At 41.8% G+C, this 23,281-nt stretch overlaps 1 protein-coding gene across 1 annotated transcript in view; it reads left to right on the top strand.

The window, feature by feature from the left end:
- si:dkey-106n21.1 (solute carrier family 23 member 2) overlaps positions 1-23,281 on the top strand; it is a 67,789-nt gene that overhangs the window by 18,977 nt on the left and 25,531 nt on the right. Inside the window, exon 5 of the mRNA XM_029667429.2 lies at positions 12,599-12,780. Coding sequence (XP_029523289.1) covers positions 12,599-12,780 — 182 coding nt within the window. The remainder of the gene's footprint in view (positions 1-12,598; positions 12,781-23,281) is intronic.

The raw sequence follows: 23,281 nt of genomic DNA, 5'->3' as shown, positions 1-23,281 counted from the left end.
CAACAACAAGTGGGGCACAATCATGAAGTGGAACGACATTTATTGGATATTTCAAACTTTTTTAACAAATCAAAAACTGAAAAATTGGGCGTGCTAAATTATTCAGCCCCCTTAAGTTAATACTTTGTAGCGCCACCTTTTGCTGCGATTACAGCTGTAAGTCGCTTGGGGTATGTCTCTATCAGTTTTGCACATCGAGAGACCAAATTTTTTTCCCATGAGTATGAGTATTTGCAATGCCCAATGACATTTTTGGGGGTATACTGTACATCTTAATATCCCTGCGTATATCCCCCACTACAACTCTGTATGTACTATGTCTATATCCAATAGTGAGTGCTAAAAAGCTAACCAACTGTCTGAAATTACTCATATCCAAGAAACCCAGGACTCTAAATCAAACTATCTTTTCTTTCACTGAGTTTCTGTTGTTTACATGCTTACACTTCTGACTGTAAGACTTTAAAAATGCAATATGTATCCTCAGCTGCAACTTGTCACAGAGCACTTCAAATATTTGAGCCCCCATCAGGTATGAGTCACTGCCTCTTATATAAGCCTTAAAAGTCATTAGAAACTACACCTAGTCCTCAAGGGAGGCCCTTACAAATATACTTGACAATGACGATTTTAGGGCTTAGGTAAGATTAATTACCTTAAATAGTTTGCAATTCAGTGCATGTGGGCTGTGTGTTCACTGCTTCACCCAAAATATTTGATTGAAAACATTGGTAGTTTAGCGAAGACAAGTCTGGACAGTAATTCCACCCAATACATCTTTTACACATTGACAAGACAGGTTTTATGTGTTTTTTTTGTTTTACAATTCACAACACACCCTAAAACATTCAACCTAAAACGTTCACCCTAAAACATGTTGATAGATGTTTATAGTGAATGTTGATGGATGTTCATAGGGAATATTGATTGATTTTAATAGGTGGAACAGATGTGATCGTACAATGCCCAGCCAGCAGCCCCAGTTGCTTGGTATTTATTCTGACAATAGAAGCACATTACAGTGCATTCTGGATGTATTCGGACCCCTTGACTATTTCAACATTTCGTTACGTTATAGCGTTATACTGAAATGTATTAAATTGTTTTTTTTTCTTCATCTATCTACTCACAATGCCCCATAATGACAAAGCAAAAATATTTTTTTGACATTTTTCAAATATATAAATATATTTATAAAATTAAATATCACAAGTATTCAGACCCTTTACTCAGTACTTTGTTGAAGCACCTTTGGCAGCGATTACAGCCTTGAGTCTTGGGTATGAAGCTACAAGCTTGGCACACCTGTATTTGGGGAGTTTCTCCCATTCTTCTCTGCAGATCCTCTCAAGTTCTATCAGGATGGATGGGGAGCAAGGCTGCACAGCCATTTTCATGTCTCTCCAGATATGTTTGATTGTGTTCAAGTCTGGGCTCTGGCTGGACCACTCAAGGACATTCAGAAACTTGTCCTGAAGCCACTCCTGCGTTGCCTTGGCTGTGTGCTTAGGGTCGTTGTCCTGTTGGATGGTGAACCTTCGCCCCAGTCTGATGTCCTGAGCGCTCTGGAGTAGGTTTTCATCAAGGATATCTCTTTTTTTCATCAAGGATCTCTCTCCTCTGTTCATCTTTCCCTCGATTCTGACTAGTCTCCCTGTCCCTGCCACTGAAAAACATTCCCACAGCATGATGCTTCCACCACCGCGCTTCACCGTAGAGATGGTGCCAGGTTTCCTCCAGATGGGATGCTTGGCATTCATGCCAAAGAGTTCAATGTTGGTTTCATCAGACCAGAGATTCTTGTTTCTCATGGTCTGAGAGTCCTTTAGGTGGCCATGATCGGGAGTCTCATAGGGCGGTGCACAATTGGCCCAGCATCATCCGGGTTAGGGGAGGGTTTGGACAGGGAGCTTTACTTGGCTCATCGCGCTGTAGCGACTCCTTGGGGCGGGCCAGACGCCTGCAGGCTGACCACGGTCGTCACTGATAGGTGTTTCCTCCGACACATTTGTGCGGCTGGCATCTGGATTAAGTGTTAAGAAGCGTGGCTTGGCGGGTCATGTTTCGGAGGACTCATGACTCGACCTTTGCCTCCCGAGCCTGTTGGGGATTTGCAGCGATGAGACAAGATCAAAATTGGGGAGAATGTGTACTTACGGACCTTTTTTGGTACCCTTCCCCAGATCTGTGCCTCGACACAATCCTGTCTCAGAGCTCTACGGACAATTCCTTTGACCTCTGGGCTTGGTTTTTTCTCTGACATGCACTGTCAATCATGGGACCTTATATAGACAGATGTGTGGATTTCCAAATCATGTCCAATCAATTTCATTTACCGCAGGTGGACTCCAATCAAGTTGTAGAAATATCTCAAGGATGATCAATGGGAACAGGTTGGACCTGAGGTCAATTTCGAGGCTCATAGCAAATGGTCTGAATACTTATGTAAATAAGGTATCTATTTTTTAAATACATTTGCAAACATTTCTAAAGACCTGATTTCACTTTTTCATTATGGGGTATTGTGTGTAGATTGTAGAGTTAAAAAAAACATTTTAGAATAAGGCTGTGACTTAAAATGTGGAAAAATTCAAGGGGTCTGAATACTTTCTGAATGCACTGTAGATGTGCAGGACAACAGGATGTTGATGGCTGTAGATTCGTGATTCGTCGCATCCATGTCAATATCAGACTAGGTATTTTGTAATCAAATGTCATAACAATGACAAAACATTTAAAATACAATAAATGTAAACACCTGACGATAGACACAAGGAGGCACATTAGACAACAGTATGTTGATGGTTGTAGATTCATGATTAGTCTGTTAGCATGGAAATAACTGTGCATTAGCAGGGAGATTTGGTATTTGGTATTTAGGTATTTTATTAGGATCCCCATTAGCTGTTGCAATAGCAGCTGCTTCTCTTCCTGGGGTCCAACACAAAATACATGAAATATAATACAGAATGACATAATACAGAACATCAATAGTCAAGAACAGCTCAAGGACAGAACTACTTCCATTTTCTTTAAAGGTACACGTAGCCTACATATCAATGCATACACACAAACTATCTAGGTCAAATGGGGGAGAGGCGTTGTGCCGCGAGGTGTTGCTTTATCTGTTTTTGGAAACCAGGTTTTGTGTTTATTTGAGCAATATAAGATGGAAGGAAGTTCCATGCAATAAGGGCTCTATATAATACTGTACGCTTTCTTGAATGTGTTCTGGATGTGGGAACTGTGAAAAGACTCCTGGTGGTATGTCTGGTGGGAGAAGTGTGTGTGTCAGAGCTGTGTGTAAGTTGACTATGCAAACAATTTGGGATTTTCAACACATGACTGTTTCTTATAAAAAGAAGAAGTGATGCAGTCAGTCTCTCCTCAACTCTTAACCAAGAGAGACTGTCATGCATAGTATTTATATCAGCTCTCTGATTACAATTAAAAGCAAAACGTGCCGCTCTGTTCTGGGCCAGATGCAGCTTAACGAGGTCTTTCCTTGCAGCACTGGACCACACAACTGGACAATAATCAAGATTAGACAAAACTAGAGCCTGCAGAACTTGCTTTTTGGAGTGTGGTGTCAAAAAAGCAGAGCATCTCTTTATTACGGCCAGACCTCTCGCCATCTGTACAACCATTGAATCTATATGTTTTGACCATGACAGTTTACAATCTAAGGTAACACCGAGTAATTTAGTCTCCTCAACCTGTTCAACAGCCACACCATTCATTAGCAGATTCAGCTGAGATCTAGAACTTAAGGAATGATTTGTACCAAATATAATGGCCTTAGTTTTAGAGATGTTCAGGACCAGTTTATTCCTGGCCACCCATTCTAAAACAGACTGCAACTCTTTGTTAAGAGTTTCAGTAACTTCATTAGCCGTGGTTGCTGATGTGTATTATGGTTGACTCATCAGCATACATGGACACACATGTTTTGTTTAATGCCAGTGTCAGGTCATTGGTAAAAAAAAAAAAAGAGTAGAGGGCCTAGAGAGCTGCCCTGCGGTACAGCACACTTTACATGTTTGACATTAGAGAAGCATCCATTAAAGAAAACCCTATGAGTTATATTAGATAGATTGCTGTGAATCCACGACATTGCAGAGGTTGAAAGGCCATAACACATACGTTTTCTCAACAACAGGTTACGGTCAATAATATCAAAGGCTGCACTGAAATCTAACAGTACAGCTCCCTAAATCTTATTATTATCAATTTCTTTCAACCAATCATCAGTCATTTGTGTCAGTGCAGTACATGTTGAGTGCCCTTCTCAATAAGCATGCTGAAAGTCTATTGTTAACTTGTTTACACCACCCACCACTGCGACCTGTATGCTCTAGTCGGCTGGCCCTCGCAACATATTCGTCGCCAGACCCACTGGCTCCAGGTCATCTACAAGTCCATGCTAGGTAAAGCTCCGCCTTATCTCAGTTCACTGGTCACGATGGCAACACCCACCCGTAGCACGCGCTCCAGCAGGTGTATCTCACTGATCATCCCTAAAGCCAACACTTCATTTGGCCGCCTTTCCTTCCAGTTCTCTGCTGCCTGTGACTGGAACTAATTGCAAAAATCGTTCATCTCCCTCACCAACTTCAAACATCTGCTATCTGAGCAGCTAACCAATCACTGCAGCTGTACATAGTCCATCGGTAAGTAGCCCACCCAATTTACCTACTTCATCCCCATACTGTTTATATTTATTTACTTTTCTGCTCTTTTGCAGACCAGTATCTCTACCTGCACATGACCATCTGATCATTTATCACTCCAGTGTTAATCTGCAAATTGTAATTATTCGCCTACCTTCTCATGCCTTTTGCACACAATGTATATACTCTTTTTTTTCTTTCCACTGTGTTATTGACTTGTTTATTGTTTACTCCATGTGTAACTCTGTGTTGTTGTCTGTTCACACTGTTATGCTTTATCTTGGCCAAGTCGCAGTTGCAAATGAGAACTTGTTCTCAACTAGCCTACCTGGTTAAATAAAGGTGTAATAAAAATAAATAAAAAAATAAACAGAGAAATAGCATTTTATTTGGTCAAACACAATTTTTTTTGCTAAGAGCTGGCAGCAAGCTGATAGGTCTGCTGTTAGGACCAGTAAAGGCCGCTTTACCACTCCTGGGTAGCGGAATTACTTTAGCTTCCCTCCAGGCCTGAGGACAAAGCCTTTCCTCTAGGCTCAGATTAAAAATATGACAGATAGGAGTGGCTATAATCACCTACCATCCTCAGTAGCTTTCCATTTAAGTCGTCAATGCAAGGTTTGTCACTATTGATCGACAACAATAATTTTTACCACTCTCCCACACTAACTTGACAAAATTCAAACTTGCAATGCTTTTCTTTCATTATTTGTTTTTTTTACTCATGAATACAATTGCTTACTGTTCGTTGTGGGCATTTCCTGCCTAAGTTTGCCCACTTTGCCAATGAAATAATCATAAAATAAATGGCAACATCAAATATCAAATTTTGTGATGAATAAGCCATCTGTTTTGATGAAAGATGGAGTTGAATTTGACTAATATGAAATAATGTGATCATTACAATTAGAGCGTGCTAGCTAACTTACTCTTACAGTAATTACATACAAAAGCACATCCCAGGATGCCCCCAATACAGTGGCAAACCGTCATTCAGAGCCCCACCTGTTTAACTATTAAATAAATGAGTCACATATCAGTTTGCAAACACTGTAAAAACAAATTAATTGAGTGAAAAAAGCCTCATACAACCATGGTCTCTTTCTTGCTATATTGAGTAACGCAGCTCCAAAGTGCAGGTGTTCCAGCCTATCTCAGTGCTTTCTGTGGTGGAGGGGCAGCCAGCAGAAAATACAGAGCGTATATATTGGTAATCTTCACTAGTTGCGCTGTGATTGGCGCAGTGTACTGTCACTCATGGGGACACTACGTCACTGCAGAATCTACAGGGCGAGCTAGGCAGTTCCAGCCCCCTTGGATGCTGCAATAGATGTAAATTAGAAGTGCCCATCCAAGAAGGCTCAAGGTCATTGGCCACAGATAAAATTGTCAAATCGCGTTATATCTATCGTAGCTTTGATTGGACTGATCTTGTCAACATCATATTTCAAACCTTAGCTAGCAAGCTAGACAAGCAGTTATCATCATGAATCATGTTGACAAATCTACTGGCAAATCCTTTTCAATCCTTGTCATATGAAAATAAATTCTAGATTAAATGTAGCGGTGCTCATCGGAAATCACAAATTCAACAGTAATTGGTTTTTGAAGGAAACAGTGGCTAACTGCAAGCGTTGCAAAGCAATCACTATTTTGCGTCCCATGCCTGCTATTCAGTGGAGCGGGTGTGTGTTCCAAGTTTGGGTTAAAGGATTTAAAACATCTATCTGAAAGGATATTTTTTCCAATCTTAAAAGGATAAACATTCACACGCAACACCATGCGCCAGAAAAGGTTGAATACGGTGGCCATGCTGTCAATCCAGCATGACTTCTGCCACGTTCAAGACAACTGGAAAATCTCAGACTTCAGTGAGTCCAAGTCAACTGGGGAAAAAATTTGCTCTGACTGGGAAAATACGTTTTGGATGGTCATCCAGAATTCCAAATCGGCAACTCAAGCCTCATTCTAGACCTCTGACCTGAAGATCACTGATGTCATGATTCAACCTAGGTTTTTTCCAAGGTCCCAGCTGTCTTGAAAGCACCATAAATCCAGAGGATGCCAGACTTTGATGACAAAGTTTGATGACAAAATTTGCCCACAAAAAGAACCGCCGCTCCACCTTCCTATTTGAATAAGCACAGCACAACAACGAGTCCAGAAATGTCTTGTATGCTGCAACATATACACTGCTCAAAAAAATAAAGGGAACACTTAACCAACACAATGTAACTCACAGTCAATCACACTTCTGTGAAATCAAACTGTCCACTTAGGAAGCAACACTGGGCAACAACCCAGCAGCAGGACCGCTACCTCCGCCTTTGTGCAAGGAGGAGCAGGAGGAGCACTGCCAGAGCCCTGTAAAATGACCTCCAGCAGGCCACAAATGTGCATGTGTCTGCTCAAATGGTCAGAAACAGACTCCATGAGGGTGGTATGAGTGCCCGACGTCCACAGGTGGGGGTTGTGCTTACAGCACAACACCGTGCAGGACGTTTGGCATTTGCCAGGTGAACACCAAGATTGGCAAATTCGCCACTGGCGCCCTGTGCTCTTCACAGATGAAAGCAGGTTCACACTGAGCACGTGACAGACGTGACAGAGTCTGGAGACGCCGTAGAGAACGTTCTGCTGCCTGCAACATCCTCCAGCATGACCGGTTTGGCGGTGGGTCAGTCATGGTGTGGGGTGGCATTTCTTTGGGGGGCCGCACAGCCCTCCATGTGCTCGCCAGAGGTAGCCTAACTGCCATTAGGTACAGAGATGAGATCCTCAGACCCCTTGTGAGACCATATGCTGGTGCGGTTGGCCCTGGGTTCCTCCTAATGCAAGACAATGCTAGAATTCATGTGACTGGAGTGTGTCAGCAGTTCCTGCAAGGGGAAGGCATTGATGCTATGGACTGGCCCGCCCGTTCCCCAGACCTGAATCCTATTGAGCACATCTGGGACATCATGTCTCACTCCATTGCACCACAGACTATCCAGGAGTTGGCGGATGCTTTAGTCCAGGTCTGGGAGGAGATCCCTCAGGAGACCATCCGCCACGTCATCAGGAGCATGCCCAGGCGTTGTAGGGAGGTCATACAGGCACGTGGAGGCCACACACATTACTGAGCCTCATTTTGACTTGTTTTAAGGACATTACATCAAAGTTAGATCAGCCCGTAGTGTGGTTTTCCACTTTAATTTTGAGTGTCACTCCAAATCCAGACCTCCATGGGTTGATCAATTTGATTTCCATTGATAATTTTAGTGTGATTTTGTTGTCAGCACATTCAACTATGTAAAGAAAAAAGTATTTATTAAGAATATTTCATTCATTTAGATCTAGGATGTGTTATTTTAGTGTTCCCTTTATTTTTTTGAGCAGTGTATTATGTAATATGCCAGGGAGATATGTATACTGTAGCTAAGAAATTAATGCTAAGTGTATATTGTCTAGAAAGCTGTTAGTAGGCCATGTGCCTAACCCTAATAATTTGGTCCCTTTCCCCGCAGAACTTTGCCTAGTGTTCTGACTTGATGTAGCCTATAATCTGTTTTAGAGAAATGTCAGCATCAAATATGGTCTGCTTATTTTCCCCCTTAATTTATCCTATGGTTCTGACTTGGTATACAGGGAGAATACTGTACAAATAGTGTCGCTGTACATTTTGGGGTGGCAGGTAGCCTAGTGGTTAGAGCATTGGGCCATTAACCAAAAGGTTGCTGGATTGAATCCACGAGCTGACAAGGTAAACATCTGCTCTGCTCTGCCCCTGAACAAGGCAGTTAATCCACTGTTCCACTGGTAAGCTGTCATTGTAAATAAGAATTTGTTCTTAACTGACTTGCCTCGTTAAAATAAAATAAAATGAATACACCTAGTCACTACAAAGATACAGGCGTCCTTCCTATCTCAGTTGTCTGAGATACTGACTTGCCTAGTTAAATATAGCTTAAATTAAATTATTAGTATAATTTTTACATTTCAAAAGTGCTGAACAAATAGTTATATTGACTGGTGGCATTGTCATGCTGGAGGGTCATGTCAGGATGAGCCTGCAGGAAGGGTACCACATGAGGGAGGAGGATGTCTTCCCTGTAACGCATAGCGTTGCTATTGCCTGCAATGACACCATTCTCAGTCCAATGATGCTGTGACACACCACCCCAGACCATGACGGACCCTCCACCTCCAAATCGATCCCGCTCCAGAGTACAGGCCTCGGTATAATGCTCATTCCTTTGACGATAAATGCGAATACGACCATCACCCCTGGTGAGACAAAACCGCAACTTGTCAGTGAAGAGGACTTTGCCAGTCCTGTCTGGTCCAGTGACGGTGGTTTTGTACCCAACGACGTTGTTGCCTACAAGCCCTCAGTCCAGCCTCTCTCAGCCTTTTGCGGACAGTCTGAGCACTGATGGAGGGCAGTTGTTGTTGCCATCCTGTACCTGTCCCGCAGGTGTGATTTTCAGATGTACCGATCCTATGCAGGTGTTGTTACACGTGGTCTGCCACTGCGAGGACGATCAGCTGTCCTTCTGGACATTGCCATTTATTGCCCTGGCCACATCTGCAGTCCTCATGCCTCCTTGCAGCACGCCTAAGGCACGTTCACACAGATGAGCAGGGACCCTGGGCATCTTTCTTTTGGTGTTTTTCAGAGTCAGTAGAAAGGCCTCTTTAGTGTCTTAAGTTTTCATAACTGTGACCTTAAATGCCTACCGTCTGTAAGCTGTTAGTGTCTTAACCACTGTTCCACAGGTGCTTGTTCATAATTGTTTATGGTTCATTGAACAAGCATGGGAAACAGTGTTTAAACCCTTTACAATGAAGATATGTGAAGTTATTTGGATTTTACGAATTATCTTTGAAAGACAGGGTCCTGAAAAAGGAAAGTTTCTTTTTTTGGTTGAGTTTAGATCGATGAGGACAAAAAACTGTTTAATCAATTCTAGAATAAGGCTGTAACCTAACAATATATGGAAAAAGTCAAGGGGTCTGAATAATTTCCGAAGCCTTCAGAAAGTATTCATAGAGTACCCCTTGACTTATTCCACATTTTGTTGTGTTACAGCCTGAATTCAAAATGGGTTGAAAAAAATAATAATTCTCACTCATCTACACACAATACCCCATAATGACAAAGTGAAAACACATTTTTAGAAATGTTTGAACATTTCTAGATAATTTAATGAATAAATAGCTAATTTACATAATTATTAAGACCCCTGAGTGAATACTTTATAGAAGCACCTTCGGTGTTGATTTCTGCTGTTAGTCTTTTGGAGCGTTATTTCTTATACCTTTCAAGCTCTATCAAATTGATTGTTGACCATTTCTAGACAGCCATTTTCAAGTTTTGCCAATACCTAATTAAGTCAAAACTGTAATTAGGCCACTCAGGAACATTCAAATCAAATAAAAGCAAATAAAATCCAAATTTATTTGTCACAATGCGCCGACTACAACAAGTGTAAACCTTACCGTGAAATGCTTACTTACAAGCCCTTAACCAACAGTGCAGTTCAAGAAGAGTTAAGAAAATATTTACCAAATAAACTAAATAAAATAATAATAAAAAGTAACGCAATAACATAACATCAATGAGAACATATACAGGGGGTACCGGTACCGATTCAGTATGCGGGGTACAGGTTAGAGGTCATTTGTACATGTAGGTAGGGGTGAAGTGACTATGCATAGATAATAAACAGCGAGTAGCAGCAGTGTACAGAGCTGTAATAGTCCAGTGGCCATTTGATTAGTTGTTCAGAAGTCTTATGGCTTTGGGGTTCTAGCTGTTATAAGGAGCCTTTTGGTCCTAGACTTGGCGCTCCGGTATCAATGTTGTCTTGGTAAGTGATTCCAGTGTTCATTTGGCCTTGTGTTTTAGGTTATTGTTCTTCTGAAAGATGAATTAGTCTCCCAGTGTCTGTTAGAAAGCAGACTGAAATCAGGTGTTTCTCTTGGATTTTGCCTGTGCTTATACCTGTATTCCTTTTTCTTTTTATCCTAAAACAAATCCTTATTCCTTGCCGATGACAGGCATACAAATAACATCATGCAGCCAGCACTATGCTTGAAAATATGAAGAGTGGTACTCAGTGATTTGTTGTGTTGGATTTGCCCCGAACAAAACACTTTATATTCAGGACAAAAAGTTCATTTCTTTGTCCAATATTTTGTTCAGTATTGCCAAAGTGCCTTGTTGCAAACAGTATGCATGTTTTGTAATATTTTTATTCTGTATATGCTTCCTTCTTTTCACTCTGTCATTTATGTTAGTATTGTGGAGTAACTACAATGTTGTTGATCCATCCTCAGTTTTCTCATATTACAACCATTACACTCTGTAACTGTTTTTAAATCAACATTGGTCAAATCCCAAAGCAGTTTACTTCCTCTTCGACAACTGAGGTAGGAAGGACGCCTGTATCTTTGTAGTGACTGGGTGTATTTATTTTTATTTAACTAGTTAAGAACAAAGTCTTATTTTCATTGACAGCCTAGGAACAGTGGGTTAACTGCCTTGTTCAGGGGCAGAACGACATATTTGTAACTTTTCGGCTCAGGGATTTGATCTTGATCTTTGGTTACTAGTCCAACGCTCTAACCACCAGGCTACCTGCCGCCCCGTATTGATACACCATCCAAGGCCTAATTAATAACTTCACCATGCTCAAAGGGACATTCAGCGTCTACTTATTTTTTACATTTTTGAAACACATCTACCAATCGGTGAACTTCTTTGCGAGGTATTGAAAAACCTCCCTGGTCTTTGTTGTTGAATCTGTGCTTGAAATTCACTACTTGATTGAGGGACCTTACAGATAATTGTATGTGTGGGGTACAGAGATGAGGTAGTTATTCAAAAATCATGTTGAACACTATTATTGAACACGGAATGAGTTCATGCAACTTATTATGTGATTTGTTAAGCTCATTTTTACTCCTGAACTTATTTAGGCTTATCATGAAAAAGGGATTGAATACTTATTGACTCAAGAAATTTCAGCTTTTAATTTTGTATTAATAAAAAAAATATATACTAACAAAATTCCACTTTGACATTATGGGTTATTGTGTGTAGATCGACGACACAAAATCTCAATATAATAGAAATTCAGGCTGTAACAACACAACAAAATGTGGAAAAAGTAAAGGGGTGGGAATACTTTCTGAAGGCACTGTATATACATCAGGACATGTACATGGTGAACTCGTACACATTGTAAATACGTCATTAGAATGCACTATTTTAGAACGTGACCTACCACTTGCATGTCAATATCAGACTGGGATTTATTGAAGTTTGCAGTCGCCCTCTATCTGTAAACATGACCAATGGCGAAAGAGTTCCACAGGGATGCTGGCCAATGTTGACTCCAATGCTTCCCACAGTTGTGTCAAGTTGGCTCAATGTCCAGTGGGTGGTGGGCCATACTTAATACAACCAGGAAACTGTTGCGCTGGAAAAACCCAGCAGCTTTTCAGTTCTTCACACACTCGAACCAGTGCGCCTGGCACCTATTACCATACCCGTTCAAAGGCACTTAAATATGTTGTCTTGTCCATTCACTGTCTGAATGGCACACATACTGTACACCATCCATTTCGCAATTGTCTCAAGGCTTAAAAATCTTTATTTAACCCTTCTCCTTCGCTTCATCTACATTGGATTAAGAGGTGACAGGTGGATTAACAGGTGGATTAACAGGTGACATCAATAAGGGATCATAGCTTTCACCTGGATTCACCTAGCCAGTCTATGTTATGGAAAAAGCAGGTGTTTATAATGTTTTGTACACTAAGTTTATTGCTGCAGTGGCAAGTGGAAACATAACCAACCCTCTTACATAGGAAATACATTAGCTTCCAGAGAATAAAGCTAATCCAGTCTCACGCTAATCTCTTTGCCTTGTCATTCACAGATCCAGGGGGCCATCTTGGTGTCTTCCCTGCTCCAGCTAGTACTGGGCTTGTCAGGTCTAGTTGGTCTGGTGCTGAAGTTTATCGGGCCCCTGGCCATCGCTCCCACCATCAACCTCATTGGCCTCTCACTCTTCATAGAAGCCGGGAAGAAATCTGGGGCCCACTGGGGAATAGCTGCCCTGTGAGTAAAAGGCATTTTGCAATATTCCTGTGAAAACTGACTTTCACTGTTGTTGTATATTCAATGGAGGTGTGCAGAGGTTTTGAACAGGTTGCTCGAGGCTTCACTTGGCGCCACAGCACTCAATGTTCAGATAATTTGACACTTGTTCTGTGACCAATGCAACCTTGAGGTGAGCAAACCATTAATAATAAGAGGGGCCTGACAATGACCAAGCCTTCTTGTAGGTCTATATACGCTCTGTTTTTGTAGCCTTTTGAATGCAAAACCAAATATGTGACCGACAGGCTCGATTCTGTCTTATGTAACATTTTAAATAGTGTTTTTTACATTGGATAAAAGTAGAGACTCAGAGCTAGAAAATTGTATATCATACACTACAGTTGAGGAACAATGGGAAAGTAATTCTGCTTGAAAGGTTGATAAACTTTGAGAAAATTGCCTGTGAATATTTGAGTACACCTACTGGAGAGCTCTTTGTCTACTCCCATTCAGCATTGTTGTCACGATAGTCATAATGAGACGACCATGGTGCAGCGTGCATAGAGTTCCACATATTTTAATTAATAGAAACTCACTAACAAAACAAACAAGCACAAACGAAACATGCTGCTACTGGTTTGCACACAGGCAACTATCTGTAGACAAGATCCCACAAAGCACAATGAGGAAATGGCTGCCTAAATATGATCCCCCATCAGAGTCAACGATAAACAACTGTCTCTAATTGGGAACCATACCAGGCCAACATAAACCATTAATCACCTAGATGACCCACCCTAGTCACTATCACGCCCCAACCAACAGAGAATAAACAGCTGTCTATGGTCAGGGCATAACAATTGTTCACACCCTCTTAAGCCTTAACCCCCCCCATCCTTTCACATATAAGGCCATGTGCTAAACAGAGTGAGTACGGTAGTGTACTAAACTATCGCGTTTCAGGTAAGACCCAGATGCAAACAGTGTTGAAGTAACAACAGTTTATTACTAGTACAGTGGCAGGCAAAATGGTCAAGGGCAGGCAGAGGTTGGTAATCCAGATAGAGTGCAAAAGATCCAGAACGGCAGACAGTCTCAAGGTCAGAGCAGGCAGGGGTCAATAATCTAGTGTGGTGTGGCAAAGTATAGAACCAGCAACATGTGCCAGTATTGTGGAAAATCTCAATAATTATACAAATTCCTAAAGCATCTAATCCCTCTGTGCTGAATGACTACCACCCTGTCGCCTTGACATTCTTAGTAATGAAATGCCTTGAGAAAATTGTGAAAAGTCATATTCTCAGTGTCACTCAGAAGCTTCTCGACCCAGTTCAGTTTGCATATCAGCCTACCAGAGGAGTTGATGATGCCATTCTTACCCTCCATTACATGGTCTATAGATATCTAGAGGGTGCCAAATCCCATGTCAGGGTTCTGTTTGTTGACTTTTCTTCTGCCTTCAATACAATCCAGCCTTACATTCTGGCACAGTGACTCTTTTGGGACTTCTCCTTAGATGGGGGGCTGGTTTTGTGGCTGTTGGACTTCCTGAGCCATGCTCACAGCGAGTCAAAATAGGTCCCCACATGTCGGATATACGCAATACCAACACAGGCTCTCCTCAGGGATGTGTTTTGTCCCCACTCCTGTACATCTTGTACACTAATAGTTGTACTAGTTCCCATATTGACAGACACCTCGTTAAGTTCGCTGATGACACTGCCTTGATCAGCCTGTTGCATGATGACGAGGAACATCATGGCCCGGTCCTAGATGACTTTTAAGAGTGGTGTGAGGAATCCCACTTGGTCCTCAATACCAACAAGACCAAAGAGATGTGCATAGACTTCAGGAAGCGTACAACACCTACCTCTGCAACATCTATCAGAGGTCAGAATATTGACATTTTTGAGGAATACAAATATCTGGGTGTCCTCTTGGACAATAAGCTTCAGTGGAGTAAATGTACAGACCTGATCTACAAGCTGGGATCTTTTAATGTAGACTGTACTATATTGACTCTGTTTTACAAATCTTTTATTGAGAGTATTTTAACTTTTGTATTGTTGGTTGGTTTGGCAATGCCACTGTCAGCCAGATAAATATGTTGAGAAGGATTATTACCACAGCAAGCAAGATAATTGGAGTCAAACAGTCAGGCCTGGATGAGATCTTTAAGGTCAGGGCCCTCCGTAAGGCTCACATAATCATTTTAGACCCAAGCCACCCTCTGTACCTAGACTTTAAACTACTCCCCTCTGGGCGCAGGTATAGGGCACCCCTCAGCAGGAAAAACAGAACTAGACAATCATTTGTGCCAGGTGTGATATCCCTCCTAAATAGCTCGGGCTAATTCCATAAGGCCACCAGGCTAGTCTTTTTTTAATTTATTTTTTATTATTATTATATATAATTTCTTATTGCTATGTAACTGTTATGAAAGTTGTATTGTCAATTTTGTTTTGTATTTAATTTTAAATGTGTACATGACACTGCAACAAAATTTCCCTATGGGGACAATAAAGTCAGTAAGTAAGCAGGCAGGCAGGCAGAATGATCAAAACCGAGAAAAACAGGAACTAGAACAGACAGGAGCAAGGGGAAAACCGCTGGTAGGTTTCACAAAAAAAATGAACTGGCAACAGACAAACAGAGAACACAGGTATAAATACACTGGGGGACAATTGGGAAGATTGACGACACCTGGAGTGGGGTGGAGACAAACTCTATGTAAACTGGACACCACATATCCTGAGGCTGTATTTATTGTAGCTGGGGAGGCTAATCTGAAAACAAGGCTCCCTAAATTTGATCAGCATATCGAATGCGCGACCCAGGCTGGCAAAACCCTGGATCATTGTTACTCTAACTTCCGCGAAGCATACAAGCCCTCCCCCGCCCTCCTTTCGGAAAATCTAACCATGACTCCATTTTGCTGCTCCCAGCCTATAGACAGAAACTAAAACAGGAAACGCCCGTGCTCAGGTCTGTTCAACGCTGGTCCGACCAATCGGATTCCATGCTTCAAGATTGCTGCGATCACTTGGACTGGGATATGTTCCGCATATCGTCGTAAAATAACATTGATGAATACGCTGATTCGTGGAGCGAGTTTATTAGCAAGTGCATTGGTGATGTTGTACCCACAGCGACTATTAAAACCCAGAAATCGTAGATTGATGGCAGCATTCGCGCAAAACTGAAAGCACGAACCACTGCTTTTAATCAGGGCAAGGCGACCGGAAACATGACCAAAGACAAAACAGAGGAGCTATTCCCTACGCAAGGCAATCAAACAAGCTAAGTGTCAGTATAAAGACAAAGTAGAGTCGCAATTCAACGGCTAAGACACGAGGGGTATGTGGCAGGGTCTACAGTCAATCACGGACTACAAAAAGAAAACCAGCCCCGTCGCGAACCCCAATGTCTTGCTCCCAGACAAACTAAATAACTTCTTTGCTCGCTTTGAGGACAATCCAGTGCCACTGACACGGCCCGCCACCAAAACCTGCGGACGCTCCTTCACTTCAGCGAACGTGAGTAAAACATTTAAATGTGTTTAACCCTCGCAAGGCTGCCGGCCCAGACGGCATCCCTAGCCGCATCCTCAGAGTATGCGCAGACCAGCTGGCTGGTGTGTTAACGGACATATTCAAACAATCCCTATCCCAGTCTGCTGTTCCCACATGTTTCAAGAGGGCCACCATAGTTCCTGTTCCCAAGAAAGCTAAGGTAACTGAGCTAAATGACTATCGCCCCGTAGCACTCACTTCCGTCATCATGAAGTGCTTTGAGAGACTAGTCAAGGACCATATCACCTCCACCCAACCTGACACTCTAGACCCACTCCAATTTGCTTACCGCCCCAATAGGTCCACAGACAACACAATCGCAATCACACTGCACACTGCCATAACCCATCTGGACAAGAGGAATACCTATGTAAGAATGGTGTTCATCGACTACAGCTCAGCATTTAACACCATAGTACTCTCCAAACTCGTCATTAAGCTTGAGACCCTGGGTCTCAACCCCGCCCTGTGCAACTGGGTCCTGGACGTCCTGACGGGCCGCCCCCAGGTGGTGAGGGTAGGAAACAACACCTCCACCCCACTGATCCTCAACACTGGGGCCCCACAAGGGTGCATTCTCAGCCCTCTCCTGTACTCCTTGTTCACCGATGACTGCGTGGCCATGCACGCCTCCAACTCAATCATCATGTTTGCAGATGACAATACAGTGGTAGGCTTGATTATCAACGACGACGAAACAGCCTACAGGGAGGAGGTGAGGGCCCTCGGAGTGTGGTGTCAGGAAAATAACTTCACACTCAATGTCAACAAATCAATAGAGACGATTATGGACTTCAGGAAACAGCAGAGGGAGCAGCCCCCTATCCACATCGACGGGACAGTAGTGGAGAGGGTGGAAAGTTAAGTTCATCGGCGTACACATCACGGACAAACTGAAATGGTCCACACACACAGACAGTGTGGTGAAGAAGGCGCAGCAGCTCCTCTTCAACCTCAGGAGGCTGATTAAATTTGGCTTGTCACCAAAAACACTCACAAACTTTTACAGATGCACAATCGGGAGCATCCTGTCGGGCTGTATCACCACCTGGTACGGCAACTGCTCCGCCCACAACCGTAAGGCTCTCTAGAGGGTAGTGAGGTCTGCACAACGCATCACTGGGGGCAAACTACCTGTCCACCTGGACACCTACACCACCCGATGTTACAGGAAGGCCAAAAAGTGCATCAAGGACAACAACCACCCGAGCCACTGCCTGTTCACCCCGCTATCATCCAGAAGGCGAGGTCAGTACAGGTGCATCAAAGCAGGGACCGAGAGACTAAAAAACAGCTTCTATCTCAAGGCTATCAGACTGTTAAACAGCCATCACTAACATTGAGTGGCTGCTGCCAACATACTGACTCAAATCTCTAGCCACTTTAATAATAAAAAATTGGATGTAATAAATGTATCACTAGTCACTTTAAACAATGACACTTTATATAATGTTTACATACCCTACATTACTCATCTCATAGGTATATACTGTACTCTATACCATCTACTGCATCTTGCCTATGCCGTTCGGCCATCGCTCATCCATATATTTTTATGTACATGTTCTTATTAATTCCTTTACACTTGTGTGTATAAGGTAGTTGTTGTGAAATTGTTAGATTACTTGTTAGATATTACTGCATGGTCGGAACTAGAAGCACAAGCGAGTGTAGCGAAATGCTAACCATGTGCATGTGACAAATAACATTGGATTTGATTTGAAGCCCGGTAAAACAGATCAGGGTGTGACACTAAACAACCAAAGCTTTCAAGAATGGTTTATACTTTGTCTATCGACATGTCTGTATACAGTTGTCTCAGTGACATCATTGTTTTTAGGGCTTCCGAGTGGAGCAGCTGTCTAAGGCACGACATCTCAGTCCTAGAGGTGTCAGTACAGACCCTGGTTTGATCCCGGACTGTATAACAACTGGCTGTGATCGGGAGTCCCATAAGGTGGCGCACAACTGACTCAGCACCTTCCGGGTTAGGGGAGGGTTTGGCCAGTGTAGGCCGTCATTGGTAAATAAGAATGCATTCTTAACTGACTTGCCTAGTTAAAAGTCAAATAAAATTATATTGACATCAAACTTGTCGTTATGAAAGATTATACACAAAAACAAGCTACATTACATCAGCAGCCTGGTGGTCCAAAATTGCATGACTGGTGTATTTTAACACCAATAAACCCATCCATTTAAAAATGTATTTAGTATTATGTAAATCTAGCAAACCAGGCAACTGAAAGCAACTTTCTAAACAATGTTTTGGCTTATTTCTAGCTTGTTAGCTAGCTAACCAACGTCAAGTTAGCTGGATAGCCAGTTCAAATAATGGCTATATCATATAGCTGACAATGTCTTAACTTTAGCTCATTTGTATTCATTATTTCAGGAAAATAATCTCACTACAAGATCATTATTTACAAGTTAAATGGCGATCTAATTACAGAAAATATCTTACGGTTGAGAGTGTGACAAAATGAAAGCAGAGCTTTAGAACTTGGACACTGTCTCGTTGGCCTAACGTTATATCCTAATTTGTCATTGATGCAGGTCATGTTGTTCTTCACATTACCGTCTCTGGTATTTGTATTTATTATGGATCTCCATTTGCTGCTGCCAAGGCAGCTACTCTTCCCGGTGTAAAGCAAAATTAGGGCAGTTATACAATTTCAAAAACTGTAATAAACACAGAGGGGAGACAGAGAGCTGGTTTCAAGCGCAGGGCGCAGTAAGTGTTTATTGCAAAGGCCCACGGGAGAAGGCAGGTAGCTGGGTCCAGGGGCAGGCAGAAGGTCATACACAGGAGGAGGCAGGTAGCTGGGTCCAGGGGCAGGCAGAAGGTCATACACAGGAGGAGGCAGGTAGCTGGGTCCAGGGGCAGGCAGAAGGTCATACACAGGAGAAGGCAGGTAGCTGGGTCCAGGGGCAGGCAGAAGGTCATACACAGGAGAAGGCAGGTAGCTGGGTCCAGGGGCAGGCAGAAGGTCATACACAGGAGAAGGCAGGTAGCTGGGTCCAGGGGCAGGCAGAAGGTCATACACAGGAGAAGGCAGGTAGCTGGGTCCAGGGGCAGGCAGAAGGTCATACACATGAGGAGGCAGGTGGGTGGTATCAATATCTTTTGACCATGACCGTTTACAATCCAGGATAACTCCAAGCAGTTTAGTCACCTCAACTTGCTCAATTTCCACATGATTTATTACAAGATTTAGTTGAGGTTTAGTGAATGATTTGTCCCAAATACAATGCTTTTAGTTTCAGAAACATTTAGGACTAACATTCCTTTTCACCCATTCTGAAACTAACTGCAGCTCTTTGTTAATTATGTGTTGCAGTCATTTCAGTCGCTGTATGTTCAGTCATACGCATTCAGACACACTGGCTTTACTCAAAGATTGAAAAAAGTAAGGGGCCTAGACAGCTTTACTGGGGAATTCCTGATTCTAACTGGATTATGTTGGAGAGGCTTCCATTAAAGAACACCATCTGTGTTTTTTTAGACGGGTAACTATCTATCCACAATATAGTGGATAGATAGGAGTGTAAAGCCATAACACATATGTTTTTCCATCAGCAAACTATGATCAATTCATGTCAAAAGCCATACTGAAGTATAAAAAAACAGCCCCACAATCTTTTTGTCTTCAATTGCTCTAGCCAATCATCAGTCATTTGTGTAAGTGCTGTGCATGTTGAATGTCCTTCCGTTTATGCATGCTGAAACGGAAGGACATTTTTTACTGTAAAATAGCATTGTATCTGCTCAAACACAATTTTTCCAAAAGTTTACTAAAGGTTGGTAACAGGCTGATTGGTCGGCTATTTGAGCCAGTAAATGGGGCTTTACTATTCTTAGGTAGCGGAATTACTTTTACTTCCCTCCAGGCCTGAGGGCACACACTTTCTAGTAGGCTTACATTGAAAATCGTCCTCTATTTTCCTCAGTAATTTCCCATCCAAGTTGTCAGACCCCGGTAGCTTGTCATTGTTGATAGACAACAATCATTTTTTCACTTTACGGAATTCAAAATTACAATGCTTGTCTTTCATAATTTGGTCAGATATACTTGGATGTGTAGTGTCAGTATTCATTGCTGGCATGTCATGCCTAAATTAGCTAATCTTGACAATGAAAAAATCATTAAAGTAGTTGGTTTTGTGACGAATGAGCCATTTGATACAATGAATAATGGAGCTGAGTTTGCCGTTTTTCCCCAAAATGTCATTTAAGGTGCTCCAACATGTTTTACTATCATTCTTTATGCAATTTATCTTTGTTTCATAGTTTCTTTGTTTTTTTTATAGTACCTTCTTCTTTTTATTTAGTTTAGTCACATGATTTCTCAATTTGCAATCCGTTTGCCAATCCATTGTGCAGCCAGACTTACTTGCCATTCCTTTTGTCTAATCCCTCTCAGCCATACAATTTTTAAATTCCTCATCAATCCATGGAGATTTAACAGTTTTTACAGTCATTTTCTTAACGGGTGTGTAACTGGAATAAGCAATTTCATAAATGTGTCAAGTGCAGCGTCTGTTTGCTCCTCATTACACACAACAGACCAAACAACATAGGAATCACTACAAAACGTACTGTATGATCTCTTGTACACTATATTAGACCCAGCCTTTTGAATGATATTTTTCCTAGATATGGATACTATATTGTGATCACTACATCTGATGGATCTGGAAACTGCTTTCAAATACATTTCTGCAGCATTAGTAAAGATGTGATCAATACATGTTGATGATTTCATTCCTGGTAGGTTGACTGATGACCTGAACCAGGTTACATGCACTGGTTACAGTTTGAAGCTTTCTCTTGAGTGAGCAGCTTGATGAAAACCAGTCAATATTTACATTACCCAGCAAATATACCTCTCTGTTGATATCACATACACTATCAAGCATTTCACACATTTTATCCAGATACTGACTGTTAGCACTTGGTGGCCTATAGCAGCTTCCCACGAGAATGGGTTTTAGGCGAGGTAGATAAACTTGTACCCATATTACTTCAACAGTATTTAACATGAAATCCTCTCTAAGCTTTACAGGAATGTGGTTCTGAATACAATTGGCCACACCTCCACCTTTGGCATTTCTGTAGATCTTATAAACATGTATTGCTACCACTGTATCAAAGGTATTATCTAAGTGAGTTTCAGAGATAGTCAGAATATCAATTTCATCTGTTACTATGAAATAATTGATTTCATGAACCTTGTTTCTTAAGCTGTGTTAATGTGGGCTATTTTGTGCACTTTTCTTCTGGGATGCTTACTTATTTTCATTGCTTTACTAGGAAGCTTAGCAGATGTAGATGTGTTCATGTTATTTATGTTCGTGCAGGGTGAGCTGCACACAGTGGACTTCCTACTATGGCACACCAGCTCAGTGTTAACAGTATACATCTGGTTCATAGGCACATGATTACTGCATACAATAGCTGTAGGATCAGCAGAGGCATTCAGGGCAGTTAGAGGGACATAAATTAGGGTACTTACATTGTGTCTACCAATGCCCATGGTATAATGTACATTTACTGAAGATTCATGACAACTCAGTGTCACAATGATAGGGATTAACTGAGCTGGGCACGGGTCATTGATCATTCATTGTCTCTATAATGCTGTGAAAGCATCCAGGAACCCAAATGATTTAGGTGGATCCAAAACGACTTATAAGACGTGTTTTGTTTCCAAAAGGTATCAAAATTGTCAACAAAAGTTACACCCATGAAGCTGCAATAATCACGCAGCCAGTTGGGAAGAGAAAAAATCTCGCTAAAGCATTCAATGCCACAATTCAGAGAGAACACAGGGCCAGATATGATGGGTCTTTTATTAGTGTCTACAGTAGCAGAGAGTCAAATCCAGTTTCAACTGTTCAGAGCTGCCCTTCGTAATGTCATTAAAACCCACGTGGACTACGATAGAATTGATTTCCAAGTTCTGACGTGGTACATTCATGAGCAGCTTTGTAATGTCATTCACTCAAGCTCCGGGATAGGACATTGTTTTTGCACCAGGAACGGTCACACAATTGCTGCAATGGAACTCTGAGTGATCTGGTTTGCCCCGAAACAAAACATAATAGATACAGCTCCTACAGCGATGGAACCTTTCATTTATTTCTCCAGACAAACACACACTATATCAAATGAAATCAATGTTTATTTGTAACATGCACAGGACACAGAAGGCGTAAACTGTACAATGAAATGGTTCCTTGCATAGTGGAGTCTTTTGTTTAGACATATAGCTAGCTAGACAATGAGCCATAATCCCAAATCATAACGGTACTACCATGCATGAATCTACAGGTAGCTAAAGCTAACCAACTAGGTTCAATGTTAGCTAGCTAGCTAACATTAGGCTTTAACTAGCAATGCAAATGTCTCTGAGATACGAATAATATTACTACACAGATCATACACGTAACGTTAGCTTGTGAGCCAGCCAGCCAGTTAACTTTAGCTAGCTAGCTAACAGTACACCTTAACCTGCAAAGAAAATAACTTTCTGGCAAAAGTAGTAACGTATAATATCTGAAAATGTAGCTAACTAGACTCTCTTATCTGTATACATGGATGAACGCTTCTCCCTCTCTGTTACGGATGCCACGGTTGCCCTTAGTTCATAAATATAATCCGGAGACAGGTGTTTTTTTTGTAGTTCTTTGTGATATCTTTAAAAAAGCTGTGTTAGAAAGGATTACCTACACATACTGAGCAGCTCATGTTATAGACATGGCAGACCGATCTGAACTCATCTCCCGGCATGTCCAGCCCATCCATTATCTCAGCCAATCATGTATGGCTAGGGTGAAGGTTCCTGACTTTTTCCGTGGCTAAACCAACTAGGCTCATAATTTAACAATTTTATTCGTATTATGGTATCCCAGGAGGTCTGGAGGCGAAATAAATGCACACCTGT

Source organism: Oncorhynchus nerka, linkage group LG9a, assembly GCF_034236695.1.
Source record: "Oncorhynchus nerka isolate Pitt River linkage group LG9a, Oner_Uvic_2.0, whole genome shotgun sequence".
NCBI lineage: Eukaryota > Metazoa > Chordata > Actinopteri > Salmoniformes > Salmonidae > Oncorhynchus > Oncorhynchus nerka.
This window is presented reverse-complemented; position numbering and strand designations above follow the sequence as displayed.